Genomic DNA, 15541 nt, shown 5'->3' with positions numbered 1-15541 from the left:
TTCATCTAGCCCCGTTAGCATGTAGTCTCGCGAGCAGACGTGTCCTAGAGGGAATGTCTGATCACTATTGCAGCAATTCCGTGGCCCCTGCCGGAATGTTGGCAGTGCCAACAGATTTGACTACGTGATAGTGGGCGGTAACACCCCGTATATTTTCCGCATAAAATGAACGTGAAAAGAAAGATTATTGATTCTATAAAAATATAGCAAGGGTAATTTTAGTGTTGACCATACTTGGCTGCGAAGGAACTTGGTTACAAGAAGCTCAGACCCAAGCAAGAGCTAGTTAGCTGCGAATGAAAATATTTGTCTGCATGTGAATTTAGTCAATTAACAAATATCTTGCACGTGACTACATTCCTCAGTACCATGGAATTGCTGCAGTAGTGACCAGACGTTCCCTCTAGGACAAGTCTGCTAGTTAGCATGCACCTGTATGTATATGCTTGTCAAAAATACTCAGCTTGCTACTTTCCATAAAATCAATAAGCTGCGTACAATAATTCGTTCTTGAATTTATTTCCCCCATTTCCATGCAGCCCAGCAGTAAGGGGATGGTGAATGGAATCGGCCAGGCTCTGGCTGCCGTGGGGAATTCCATAGGACCCGTGGCCAGTGCTCCAATCTTTGCATGGAGCGAGAAAACAGGTGAGATAAATTAAGCCGACTAATGAGAGGTTTAAAACTAGTAACAGACCAAAATTGATATGATTGCGTGCAGAACTGATGTAGTTAATTGTACATGTATATTATAGACTAGGAACATCGTCACATTGCATATACATGCAGTCATCATTTCGTCTTTCTCTCCTCCCGTGCAGGTCTCAGCTGGCCACTGAATTTCCACTTTATGTTCGATCTGATGATGATCTCAGCCGCTTTAATCTTTGCACTCAGTTTCTTCCTACCCAAATCAATAGAGTACAGGAGAGAACTACCACCCCCCGAACCATCAGCTACCCCTGAGATATCAACCCCTGAACCATCAGCTACCCCTCCTCCAGATATTGAGATACCAATCCCTGAACCATCCGCCACCCCTCCTCCAGATATTGAGATACTAACCCCTGAACCATCAGCTACCCCTCCTCCAGATATTGAGATACTAACCCCTGAACCATCAGCTACCCCTCCTCCCGATATTGAGATACTAACCCCTGAACCATCAGCTACCCCTCCTCCAGATATTGATACTAACCCCTGAACCATCAGCTACCCCTCCTCCAGATATTGAGATAAGGCAAGAGCACAGAACTGGTTTAGACTTTCCAAATGACCATTTGGGGAACAACAAATTATTAGCTGGATGGTGAGCTCACCATCATACATTTAGCGATATCAGATGAAATGTTAATCTGTTTTTGATACTGATTTCAGTTCAACCCAATCTAAAACTCTTACCCTACTATAAGGCCACTCCAAGTGATACTCTGGTTTCTGGTCCACCGCCCGCATCAGATTTTATTTTTGGATTTCTATATCATTATTGGATTTCTATCTCATTATTTCTACTACGCATACGCATAATGGTCCATGTGGCACAGTGTGATAATGATATTCATTTGCAAAATAATGGGATTCATAAGGTGAAATTGATAATGACATAATGAGAAAAGCCGCCGCCCGCATGCAATTAGAAAAACTTCAGGACCAGAAACCAGAGTGTCACTTGGAGTAGCCTAAATATTTCAATAAGTGTCGCATTCCAATCCTGAGATATGGTAAGGCAGGTCACTAAAAGTTTGTTTCACACTCTCTCACACACATTACATTGCATGAGGGTATACTAATGCTTAGTTACGGTAGCAGAAAGAAAGAGAAGATCTTTTCAAGAACAATCAGGTTTCCAATACACTGATATATGCGCATGTGCTGGTACCTCATAGCTCCAACACAGCGTGCACAATGGTTTTTTGAACTCTACAGTAGCCATGTGCCGACTATAGTCGGCTAAAGCGGGGAAAGGGTTAAGATAGTCATCAGATGGATCAGAGGCACGAGCCGTAGTCCTCGTAGGAGCCAAGCCAGGACTCAACCCAACTCTGTAATTGTATACCCGATTAATATATCTTCACTTTATGCTGTGCAATTCCAAGATATTTGTAAATTATATGCATTGCTAACTGAAAAAATTATAAATGGTGATATGCATGGGGAGGGAGATGTATTGCAGCAATTCCATGGCACTGAGGAATGTAGTCACGTGCAAGATATTTGTAAATTAACCAAATTCACATGTAGACAAATATTTTCATTCGCAGCTAGCTAGCTCTTGCTTGGTCTGAGCTCCTTGTACCGAGTTCCTTCGCAGCCAGGTATGGTTCAATACTAAAATTAGCCTTTGCTAGAGTCAATAATCCTTCTTTTCACGTTCATTTTATGCTATAATAGGAAAATATACGGGGTGTTACCCGCCCACTATGACGTGGACAAATCTGATTGGCACTGCCAACATTCTGGCAGGGGTCCCACGGAATTGCTGCAATAGTGACCAGACGTTCCCTCCCTCCTACGTCTGCTCGCGAGACTAGCAACTGCCCCCCTGCCCCCCCCACTGTCTACGGCCTTGAAGACTTGTACGGTTGTATAGCACCAGCTCTATATACCTCAGTACTCAGTAGCAGCTCATTATGCAGCTTATTATGAGTTTGTGTTAATTTATTGTACGTACGTTGACGTGACATGTACATGTTGATATTGAAAAGCAACTTTGGTTTGTCTGTCATTCACGGAGAACTTATTGATAATAGCTACAGTAACTATGTTCTCTAGTTCCTGTGCACACAAGCCCAGAGCTTAGGCCACTCCAAGTGACACTCTGGTTTCTGGTCCTGAAGTTTTTCTAATTGCACATGCGGGCGGGCGGCTTTTCTCATTGCGTCATTATCAATTTCACCTTATGAATCTCATTATTTTGCAAATGAATATCATTATCACACTATTTTGTACCACATGGACCATTCTGCGCATGCGTAGTAGAAATAATGAGATAGAAATCCAATAATGAGATATAAATCTAAGAATAAAATCTGATGCGGCGGTGGACCAGAAACCAGAGTATCACTTGGAGTGGCCTTATCAAATGTGACAATGAACATGAGCATAAGCAGTATTGAGTTTCTGAGCTTCTCTCTCTTTTGTTGACTTTGAGAATCCCTCTCAGTATTTAATTAACATGAAGCAGATTCTTGATATGTCAACTTACATCTGTCATCAATGACTTCTTTCAGATAAAGACTTGTTCACTCAGTTAGGCCACACCAAATTGATCTTATGTTTCACGGACTAAAATATTACCTTGAAAATCCGTGAAACATAAAGGTGTGGCCTTATTCTTATTGCCATTTGGAGGCAACAAAAGTAGAGGCAAGGTGATGCAATTCCAATGACCTAAGTGTGTCACATCATTTTTTTTACCGTTGCCTATAATTATCTTTGATTCGAGGCTATCCTGTTACATCCCACATCCTGTAATGCTCTGCTCTAGACCCAGAGGAGGTACGACATCCGCGTATCTTTAACACACACATTCCGAACTTTGGCCTAAGGAATGTGTGTCTAAAACGTTTCCTTTGACACGCGGATGTCGTACCTCGTCTGGTAGACCCAGAGGAGTTTGGACGCGCGTCATCCACCGTCAGGTTTTATCACGTGCGCTCATAAGAATCTAATTACGATTAGGTACCATTAGGCACCTCGATGCTCCACTGTTTTGTAGGCTGTACAGTACAGAGACACTGCAAGTAGCCAGAAGTGGTCTAGCAGCAACAGCTAGAGCAAACATTCTCAATGAACAGTTCTTCAAAAACTTCGACAACCATTCTGGCAATCTACCAGGAAACAGCGGCCTGTTTGACACTAATACTCTGTCTAATTTACCTGATGACTTCCTTTGCTCAGAGGATACACTTCTTCCACTTCTCACTACGCTGGAAGTAAAAAAATCAACTGGAGCAGACAGTATCTCAGCTCTAATGCTAAAAAACACAGCACATTCTATAACCCCCAGCCTCTCCAAACTTTTCAGTCTTTCTATCAAAACTGGTAAGGTTCCCAGAGAATGGAAGTTCGCTCGTGTGGTCCCAATCCCAAAGTCTGGTGACAGAGAAAATCCTGCAAACTATAGACCAATATCTATTCTGCCTGTCATCAGCAAAATTCTGGAGAGGCACATACTGAGTGTCATGACAACCCCGGCATCTCAATACTAACTCTCCCCTGTCCTCTTAACAATGGGGATTCACTGCAGGGAAGTCCACAACTGCAGCCCTCATATCTTTTTCACACGACTGCCTTGAATCCCTGGATGGGGGGAAGAGATGTGAGATGTGTTCTGTGTTTTTTGATCTCAGGCCTTTGACTCAGTCCCCCACCTTCCTTTGCTAAATAAACTAAAACAAATAGGATTAAACCCATTCATCACCAAATGGATTGAAAGCTATCTATCGGGAAGGCTCCAGCTGGTTGTTCTTGATGGTGTAGAATCAAGCCTCCTATACCTGTGATTTCAGGAGTCCCTCAGGGGTCAATTCTTGGCCCCCTACTCTTCCTAATCTATATTGATAAGGCTGCCAACTGTGTGTCATCGAGCAGCATAGCAATGTATGCTGACGACATCGCGCTCTACAGGTCAATCAGTTCACAATCTGACTACTCAAAACTCCAGGATGATGTGAACTCACTCTGCTACTGGATATCCCACAATCACTTGAAGCTAAACGTTCAAAAATGTTGCTACATGACCTTCTCTAGGAAACACTCACCCACACTTCCGAACTCCACTCTTACTATTGACGACAATTTTTCTCTCTCAAGGGTAGATGTTTTCAAATACCTTGGCGTCAACTTCTCAAGTGATTTCTCCTGGACCAAGCATTTTACTTCTACATGCAATAAATCAAGAAAACCTATTAGCATGCTCCACAGGAGCTTTTACAAATACTCGAAACCTGGCACTACCTCAAAACTATACAAATTACTAATTAGACCTTATTTAGAATACGCCTCTGCTGTCTGGAGCCCCCCCCCCCACTTGGCTAAGGACATTAAGTTACTGGAGGACACCCAGAAGTTTGCCCTAAAAGTGTGCACCAAGAAATGGGATGAGGATTATGAGACACTGCTAACCATGTAGATTATATCAGGGGACAAATCCTATCCCAATCTTTCGTTCACCATCAGAGTCCAGCCTTACCAGTTAAGACATTTGAACACTATACACAGCTTTCGGTCCCATTTGCGACATCTAATCTTCCTTCTTCCCGGATACTATATTAGTCTAGAACCAATTAGGTTTTGACACAGATGGTATATCACTTGTATTCTTTAAAAATCAGTTATATACTGTAGATTAATTAAGTGTAATTTACTTGTTCTGTTGTAGGTTGTTGTGTATTGTTTTTGTATTGTTTTTGTGTAGGTAACTGATTTGGATTAGCTTCTATTCTGCTATTTTCTGTTACCTTTGCTGTATGCATAAATAGTTTAAAAACAAAAAAACAGCCTAGTCTGCAAAAATCATACATCTCTCTCAACCTAATCAAGAGGACCATCCCAGCAAACTCTTCAACTAATCTAAAAAAACAACTGTATATATCTATCTCTGGTAAGAAGTCACCTATTATACTGCTCTCAGTTATGGAGGCCAATGTATATCAAAGACATACAAAGTATAGAACGTGTACAAAAAAGAGCTACGAAATACATTCTGAACGACTTTACCTCATGTTACAAATCAAGACTATTGAAACTAAAATTGTTACCACTAATGCATTAATTAGCTAGAATTGCAGGACATTATGTATCTTGTAAAATGTCTGAAATCACCAAAATACCATTGCTCAACTAATATCTTTCACATCAAGTAAAACAAGAGCAGGTCAGACTGGAAGGAAACTTTACGTGACAAGGGGAAAAACCAACTATACAAGAAATTTCTACCTATTGGCAGTAAACAGAATTGCCAAATTATGGAACTCACTCCCGGCTGATGTGTTGGACTTTTCAACATCTGTCTACAGTATAAAACAAAAAGTACGGCAATATTTAATATCTAACTTTGAAAGAATTTTGAACAATCGGATGTGTGCTCGTACCAACTGATATTCATGCCCATGCCAGAACTGCCACACAATATAATGATTTTTTTTTGATTTTTTTGTTTGTTTTTTCTTGTTTTGTTTTGTTCCAGCTGCCCCTGAAAAGGGGTCAGTCTGTCAGCATTAGGATGTATGCCTGCTAGACCTTGCTACCTTACTCTATTTTCTGTAATGTCATATGCTGTAAAGCTCTCATAATAATAATAATAATAATTCCCACCGCCCTCTCACCTTCCCTACACTGCTGAAAGATTCAAGATGGATCTAGACTAGTATTTAGATTTTTTTGACACTTTTCCAATTTTTGTTTAACAGGATTATGATCTATATGAGCAGAGAAGGTCAGAGGATCAGTGGACCAAAGTGGCCAACTTGAATTTAGCACTGTGACCACGTGCACAGAATCTGAAATTAGCTTTTGGCTATCAGCTCAGCTTTCAGTCAGTACAGTGGACCTAAGTGGCCAAGTTGAATTTAGCACTGTGACCACAGAATCTAATGCGTATGAAATTAGATTTTGACTATAAAATTATATCAGCTCAGCTTTCAGTCAGTACAGTGGACCTAAGTGGCCAAGTTGAATTTAGCACTGTGACCACAGAATCTAATGAGTATGAAATTAGCTATAAAATTATATCAGCTCAGCTTTCAGTCAGTACAGTGGACCTTTATAAGTGGCCAAGTTAAATTTAGCACTGTGACCACAGAATCTAATGCGTATGAAATTAGATTTTGACTATAAAATTATATCAGCTCAGCTTTCAGTCAGTACAGTGGACCTAAGTGGCCAAGTTGAATTTAGCACTGTGACCACAGAATCTAATGAGTATGAAATTAGATTTTGACTATAAAATTATATCAGCTCAGCTTTCAGCTTTTGGCTTATCAGCTATCAGTGAACCAGATCAGATCATCACGCTGAATTTTGCATAGAAATGAACTTTTCGCAAGCAGCAAACTAAATCAGCTAAGGCTGTAGCTAGCTCTCTGCATGGCTATATATCTTGCTGGCCAGTCCCACATCTAGTTTAACCATGCCCTCCCAAATTGAAAATTATAATGAGGCTGCTAACATTACTGCTAGGATTTTCTAATCATTAATTTTTTTATGCATCCATGACATAATAATTATATCAAAAATCGATCCATAACTTATTAATTAATTAGTAATTACCAAGTATCGTAATCTAGGGCGACAGGTTCTTAGTGAGTCTGGATAAAGTTAAGTATATGGCATCTTGAAGGGAATGCTTACTGTCACACATCAGTTTGGTGTACTTCCAACATAATGATTAATACTCAGCTAGTTCAACCTGCAAATGTTTGTTTGTTTGATCACCTAAGGTTGTTCCTGGGATAAGGGCGTGTAAAGGGTGAATTTGCTCCACCACACTGCACGTTCCAGTCTCAATCAAGCAATACTCGACATGGGGACATGAGGAGCCTAAATCAAATCACCTATCGCCCGGCGCAGGTCACACATAATATAATCCATAGGTGGTTTGATTTAGGCTCCTCCTGTCCCCACTGTCGAGTATTGCTTGATTGAGACTGTGACGTGCAGTGTGGTGGAGCAAATTCACCCTGTACACGCCCTTATTTCCCAGGAACAACTTTAAGGTGGTCAAACAAACAACAAACATTGAACAGTTGCAGGTTGAGTATTAATCATTATGTTGGAAGATATCTGTATACACCAAACTAATGTGTAACAATATCCCTTCAAGATGCCATACACTTAACTTTATCCAGATTCACTAAGAACCTATCGCCCTAGATTACGATACTTGGTAATACTTTATCGAGTTATATGGATTGATTTTTGATATGTTATGGATGCATAAAAAAATTTAAAGTCACATAGTTAGGTTAAAATCCTAGTAGTAATGTTAGCAGCCTCATTTTAATTTAATTGGGGGGCGTGGCCAGACTAGATGTGGGACTGGCCATGCAGAGAGCCGATAGCTAGCAGAGGAGGTACGACATCCGCGTGTCAAAGGAAACGTTTTAGACACACATTCCTTAGGTCAAAGTTCAGAATGTGTGTGTTAAAGACACGCGGATGTTGTACCTTCTCTGGATAGCTAGATAGCTGATAGCTAGCTACAGCCTTAGCTGATTTAATTTGCTGCTTGCGAAAAGTTTATTTCTATGCAAAATTCAGTGTGATGATCTGATCTGGTTCACTGATAGCTGATAAGCCAAAAGCTGAATGCTGAGCTGATATATAGTCAAAATCTAATTTCATATGCATTAGATTCTGTGGTCACAGTGCTAAATTCAACTTGGCCACTTAGGTCCACTGTATACTGACTGAAAGCTCATAGCTGATAGGTGAAAGCTGAGCTGATAGTCAAAAGCTAATTTCAGATTCTGTGGTCACAGTGCTAAATTCAAGTTGGCCACTTTGGTCTAGTCTCGTGGACCAGCCGATATATTATCGTCTGGCAAATTACACATGCTACTTGTGCAGCGGTCTAAGTAGCCTCGATCCCAGGCCGAGTTTTCGCTTTTATAACGGTTAGGCGAACAACTGGGCCTGGTACTAGTTGTCTGCGCATGCGTCAAATTTTCATTGTATTTGTGGTCGGCAAAGATATTTAATAAATCAATAATAGAAATTTGTACACAGAAAATGCACAGAGTGAGTACACAAAAGATGCACATAGGGAGCTGCTTCACAAGGGCCTGGGGAGTTGCCAGTTGTGCTGCAGCACGATTACAGTGACCCAGGGCAACTTCAAGATGATTGAATGCCTTCAAATTACGTTTCAACGATTTAGCAGGCTGCTGGACTTCTCTGATTCTAGGCCCCAACTTGTAACTCAGTTAAACTTTGCTTGAGAAAACGTAGATTCTCTTGATGCCTCTGAGCTACCCAGCAACACTCGAACGATCAGGTCATACTCCAGTCCTGTAAGTATAGGACAATATTAAAGAAACCAAACACGGTTAAACCCTTTACCTTAAACTGTCCAGTCTTGTCCGTTAGTATGGCCAAGAGGAACAATGTTGGGATAGCTGGATAGTAGCCATTGCTCCTGTACAGAGAAGTAGACATTCAAAATACGTGTAGATCTACTGTATACATGTACATATTAAATTTCTCGTATTAAACAGGTTATAGTGTCATTGTCGACGAGCTGATGATGGCAGCACCAAGTTCTCTAGCTCACACTCTTCACTTGATCCACCATATTAATGATGATACTATAGATCTTTTAATACCAAACATGAACACGACTTGACATGATAGCATAGGGCCCACACAAAAATATCTGACCTTAACAAGCTTGACAAAGCTTTATACCTTTTCCATTGTTGTTCAGTCTTCAGAATAATGTTTTCTAAGCTTCAGAGAAGAGAGAAGCTTCAGCTAAGAGCCATTCCAATAATGATAAAACGGGAACTGACTTCTAGTACACGATAGTACACGAATATAAATGTCACAAAAGTGAACGAGAATATCCATTCGTCAGAATCTGACGAACGACTGACGCATGCGCAGACAACTAGTACCAGGCCCAGTTGTTCGCCTAACCGTTATAAAAGCGAAAACTCGGCCTGGGATCGAGGCTACGGTCTAAGTGGCTGTTTGCATTGATAAGTGGTTAGTGGGTGGAGGACGGATGTGTGAAACCACAAAATTAGATTTGCCAAATCTATTTTAGCTACCAGCAGCTGTGCGGTTTCACAACTTACTACAAACACTTATCAGCCACTTAGAGCGCCACGATATTTGTGGCGCGGTCAACACAACTCTGTACGGTGAAATTGGCCAGACCCTCTTTCAGGGTCTGGGTCCGCGAGACTAACTTTGGTCCACTGATGCAGAGCACCATTAATCTGTTTCTCTTTAGCGAGCGTTCTCTAGCTCTTACAATGTACGTACTGTACTTGCACTGATAAGCTTTTACATTCTCACCTTTGACCTCAAAGGAATTCATTTATAATGAAAGCACCACAGGTGCTGATGCCTCGGTGGAGATGCCAAAGCTACATAACATAAAGCTACTAATAGCTTTTACACACAAGTCATGATAAACAATTTGCATGCAAAAACTCTTAGAGTGGGTAATGATCGACCATGATTGTTGTTAAAAACGATCGATGCTAAAAGTTCATTAATGGCTGCATTAGCAGAGCCTTGCAGCTCTCTTCTCACTCTTGCAGCTACCAATAGCTAGCGTTCTAGTACAGAGCTAACTACTAAGTAGAGTAGCAACACTCGGTAAACAAGTTTGACTACTTGCTCTTCTGAAAAGGCTGCAATGGCATTCCAAGTAAGCAAAACTAGGCATAACTCGAGAACGAAGCATTATTTTGCAAATCCACGAATTAAAATCCAAGTAAACATGACTAGAAGCCTATAGAAACTCTTACTTGCACTTGATTCATCCTTGAGCAGCTGTAGCAGTCTACACACACACACAGATACACAGACACACAAACACACTACCGTATACCTCGCTTGCGCATGCGCACCGAGGCATAATTATCACATGACTGAATGGTGTGATATTGAGCTGGCAATAATAAACAAAAAACACATGAAACAACAGTGAGTTTTTCAAGAAGATCTTCAAGGATTTAAACTTGATAGCACTCTTGCTAATGATATGATCTTAGCTCTTGGGTGCTGTATTTTTGCTGGAGACTAATTGTTACATAGCCTGCCCTAAATCGATCCTCAACGGAGCACTGACTGCACTGAACTGTGATGGGACCAGCTCTGCAACTGAGCATTGAAGCAATCAGGTATTAAATAGCTTCGACACCTGGTTTAGTAGCTAGCTAAAAAGCTAAATAAGTACTCCACTGTATTAAGCATTGTACTTTTACTACACTCAGTGCACTTCAATACCAAACAATTTCCCCTACAGGCTACCATCACTACTTCTGCTGGCCTTAGCCTTTCGTTTTGTACTGACTATCTTTACAACGCTGAATGTACAATGGAACTATGATGATTTGCCCATCCACCCTCCGGTACACGTGCACATCGAGCTGGTTGACATTGCCATTGTTGGTATTGGTTGCTTGTTGTTTGCTGTAAATGGTGTAGCAACTATTGACACTCTGCTCTGCTTGTGGGATTACCTAGCAAAGAGGGACAAACGTCAAAAGATTCGAGATTGGGTAATCTGGCGAAATGGGTTCATCTTTGCAGTTATAGTTGGGTGTGCTCTTTCTGCTTTGAGGATGTTTGTTTTCGTGAGATCAAAGTGGACCAGTAACCTGTGCATGGTCGTTCAAGTTCTCCACCTGTTCTCCACTCTGTCAGTGGTTTCCCAAGCTGTTTTGAATGGTAAGATTGACTGATTGGTAAGTTAGCAGCATTATGTTCACAACTACCGTATAGCGGGTAATTTTCGGGGGACAAAATGTTCAGCAATATTGAGACATTTCGTGGGTAATATTTTCGTGGTTGCTGCTTGGATTGTAGGTAAAGGTAGGCAAGGTCGCTATTCGTGGGTAAAATATTCGTGGTCAGACCTCTAACCACGAAAACCACGAATATTTTGCCCCACGAAAATTACCCGCTATACGGTACATCATTTGTAGTAAGTTATCATAGTAAACAAACCATAGCCACTTGTGAAAAGCCACAAACTACAATTAATATTTAAACTAATCTGGTTTGATTTTTTTTGAAATGCTAGAGAGAACATAATCATAATTCGACCACTACAGTGTACACAGTGAGACCACATGATAGGCTCTGTAAAGTTTCTATATACAATTAGTAATTCAAGTGCGATGAAAAGGGTTGTAGACAGTGCAGTAACAATTTACATGTAAACTCATTTACAGGAATCTTGATTTGCCTGACGCCAGTCCTAAAGGCTGATCAGATGTTAACCCATCCCAGCTACAACAAAGCAGTTACAGCTCACAAAGATTCAAATAGAATCATCGTGGTTTATGCTGCTCTTAATGCAGCAACCTTTCTATTAGCTGTCCCTGAGTCACAGAACTATTTCATTATACCCATTCCATATTGCATGCTGCTGGAGTTGTCTTGTCGATTTGTATTGCTCCACCTAATGGAAATACCTGAAAAAATTCTTCACCAAATCTCAGGATGCTTTAATATTCTCATGGTTGTAATAAATCCACCTTTCATTACTGTCAATACTCTACGTGGTGGAGAGTCAGAGGAGCCATTTCCTGATATTGAACTGGAAGACTGATATAGATCTACCCTATATATTATGTTGTTGTTTTTCGTTTCGTGTATAATAGCACAATGTCATATATAATTATAAGTCCTGCATGTGTATAATTATGCCTCGAGGCGTAGCCGCACGAGGGATACGGTAAAGCTGACCATAGATACAGGGATTTGAGGAGTTCTTGCAACTGTGATGTCGAGAGCGGAAGTACCTGTCACATGAACCGTTATGTAACAAGATTAAATTTTGGCTCATACAAATCCAATTTTTCTCCAATAGAGCCCATTTAATTTATTAAACTGGGAAAACATTGTAAGCTTTGGCAAAGGCTTTGCACCACCACAGCATGCATGCATGCAGCTGAAGCTATCCTTGAGATTCTAATCGTTTTGTGAGCTACTACTTGCCCCAGCCTGCCCGTAAGCTGTTGAAAAGTGTATCATTACTAGTGACTTTACTGAGACTAGTGGCACTAAGTCTCAGTAAAATCTCTCTTAGCAGCTGGATACACAGTTCTGTGACACAGGTTGTGTGACAGACTAATAGTAGTAGCTCACAAAACGATTGGAAATGCTCAAGGATAGCTTTAGCTAGCTAGCTAGCTGTGGTGCAAAGGCTTGCAGATGCAGAGCAAAGCCTGTATAGGTCGATTTTTTCCCAAAATAAATAAGGCCTAAATGCTTTATTGGAGAAAAATTGGTTTGGAATGACCCAGAATTACGTAACTGTCACATGACAGGTACTTCCGCTCTCGACATTACAGTTGCAAGAACTCCTCAAATCCTCCTCAAATCCCTGTAGTAGAGGAGAGGGATTGGAAACGCATACGTAAATGCCCGGCCCATGCGTGTCACGGTTAAATTTCTTCCTTTCCTGCCTCCGTCACTAGAAATTGACCTTTGTCCTATGATAATTTTAGTATTTTAATCTTTAACAGCCAAAAGACAGGCAGGAAGGCTACTACTGACTAGCCAGAAAGAGACATGAGACAGGCAGGAAGGCTACTAGGATCAAGTTAGGCTACTAGCTTCCATTCGTGTTTCAGAAGTTAGTATTAGAGGAGTTTTCGCCATTGTATGAAATAGTTTACAGTGGTATCAGACACAGTGTTAATAGAAGTTCAAGAACATGTTAACTTCTCTTTTATAGATCTAGATCATAAACAATTCATTATACAAACAATTTAACATAATTATTGTATGTCTACTCGTGATGTAAAGACAGAAATAATGATTCAATTTTCTTGAACGTCCTCTTTGGTATATAGTGGTTCAGTGAACGTTCTACAGTCTGCCGATGTAAACTCTGAAGAAGTATCATCAGATGCACACAATCTGAGATTAAAAACAGTATCAGTTTGAGATAACAGTTACCTTGGGTCTTCCACAACTGACACTTCTGTCGTTTATTCTCTCATAACTCTTCCCCAAAAAACTTGCCGATCCATTTGTATAACTACAAATAAAGTGTACAATATCATGTAGTAACATTAAAGGGTCACTTCTAGCCTATATACATTTGCTACTTCAACACCTACACTTCCACAAAATCCCACAAGTGAAAGTCATGAGTGTGATAATAAATTTGTCAGCAAATACTACCATGGAGAGTCAATCACAAAGTTGTTACATTTAAAAAACACTTAACATACCACTGTACTTGTCTTCAATCTCAAACAGGCTGTACTTCTTTTTGGAGAGATAAAAAAATCCCACAATCCTCAGCCAGTCAAGGAAAGCTTAAAAAAACTCATGAAACTCCTTTAGTAGACACTTCTAGGTTAAGGTTACAACTATACTAGGTACTAAGAGCATAGTACTAACTGGCATAGCCCTGTGCAATATCCCTGAGGCCAAGGCACTTCTCTGTCCTTCTAAAAAGATGCCTTGCTTCAGTTACCGCTACAGCATTGCGTGGGCGTAGGCGAGACACGGATGGGCCGAAATTGTACTGAGTCCCACGCATGCGTTTCCAATCCCTCTCCTCTACTATCTATGAGCTGACTGTGCGTGTGTCTGTCTGTCTGTTCCAGCTGTAACTGCTCAACGGTTACAATGCGACGAAAACTAACAGCTTCTATAGGCTTCTAGCCACGTTCTCTTGGATTTTGATTCGTGGATTAGCAAACTAAAGCTTCTTTCTCGAGTTATGGCTAGACTCACATTGAAGGCTGTTGCAGTCTCTTTAGAATCTTTCATAGCATCATCTGTTCGCACAAACTTTCTATTCAACTTATGAGTTAGCCTTAAGCGCTAGCTTTTTGTTGGCTACAAGAGTTAGAAAGAGCTGCTAAAGAAGCTAGCTATTTTAGTAGCCATTATTATGGTTGAACTTGCGAGTGAAGCTAAACACTCCAAAGTACTTTGACCTTTGGAGTAATAGCCTCGTTTTTAGGCCGCCGTTGAAATGGGAATGATTCAGTTCAGACCCTGCTGACTTGACTGCACTGGTGAGTGAGTAGGTTCAGATTGACTGTGTTCCTCATTAGGCAGCAGCACTAGCATCAAATATATCTGTGTGTCAACTCCGAATCCAATCCAGAGGGATGCAATGATCATTAATTGGTTTGCAGTTATGTGTGTGCTATCGCAATTGCTGATGCTGCATGCACTTATTATTTATTATAATGAATCATGTTCATATAAACTGGTGGCACTGCATGCATGGCTATATAAATGATATTATTATTTCATGTGAAACAGCTTTGCAAAAGAAATTGAGTAGGCTTTAAAAATTGGGTGAATAAGTAAATAGCTGACAGACTTACTCCAATATTGGAGCAGCTGATATAGAGTGATTAGAGTGGTAAACAGAGCAAAACTCAGAGCCTATAGATGACATTTAGAGCATGGGCAAACCAAAGGAAAGGAACATAACTTAAGTTTCTAGAAAATCTGACGCTAAAAAGTCCATACATGTACTGGCAAGGATTATGAGCACTAGCTCTATTGTATAGATACCAAAGTTCGTCATGACACTCAATTAATGAACATCCATTTCAAAATCACAATCAGCCACCATTCTAATTCACACCAGAACTTGTAGCCACCATTCCATTCTTCATTCCACCAGCACTTGTGACCCTAGCCACTATTCTTCATACCAGCCACCATTACCTTGTAAGACTCCGCTATATAGAAGGAGGAGGAGAGAGGAGAGAGTAGGAGTATGAAGCTATAAGACAGAGCCAGCCGCCTGTACATGTACACAGTTTTAAATTGTATGCGCATGCACAGAATTTATTTATTCTAGAGGTCAAAGTACTTT

The 15541-nt window shown here is 40.6% G+C and overlaps 1 protein-coding gene and 2 long non-coding RNA genes across 5 annotated transcripts in view; 2 read left to right on the top strand and 1 right to left on the bottom strand.

The window, feature by feature from the left end:
- LOC135334305 (uncharacterized) overlaps positions 1-15541 on the top strand; it is a 33951-nt gene that overhangs the window by 9237 nt on the left and 9173 nt on the right. For 2 of the 3 annotated variants that reach the window (XM_064529439.1, XM_064529441.1), the window contains 2 exons: positions 540-648; positions 822-1394. The exons of the other annotated variant lie outside the window; for it this stretch is intronic. In XM_064529439.1, coding sequence (XP_064385509.1) covers positions 540-648; positions 822-1204 — 492 coding nt within the window. In that variant the 3' untranslated portion in view covers positions 1205-1394. Of the gene's footprint in view, positions 1-539; positions 649-821; positions 1395-15541 lie in introns of those variants that run through there. 3 annotated transcript variants of the gene reach the window in all.
- LOC135334357 (uncharacterized) lies at positions 10604-12343 on the top strand. Its single transcript, XR_010394243.1, has 3 exons — positions 10604-10856; positions 10982-11406; positions 11913-12343. It is a non-coding gene; the product is annotated as an uncharacterized LOC135334357 (long non-coding RNA).
- LOC135334365 (uncharacterized) lies at positions 13079-14433 on the bottom strand. The gene is made up of 3 exons (XR_010394255.1): positions 13926-14433; positions 13648-13729; positions 13079-13579 (listed from the first exon to the last, which is right to left on the bottom strand). It is a non-coding gene; the product is annotated as an uncharacterized LOC135334365 (long non-coding RNA).

The sequence above is a fragment of the Halichondria panicea genome, chromosome 3 (assembly GCF_963675165.1).
Source record: "Halichondria panicea chromosome 3, odHalPani1.1, whole genome shotgun sequence".
Lineage (NCBI taxonomy): Eukaryota > Metazoa > Porifera > Demospongiae > Suberitida > Halichondriidae > Halichondria > Halichondria panicea.
Note: the sequence above shows the minus strand (reverse complement) of the source record. Positions and strands in the feature narration are given on the sequence as shown.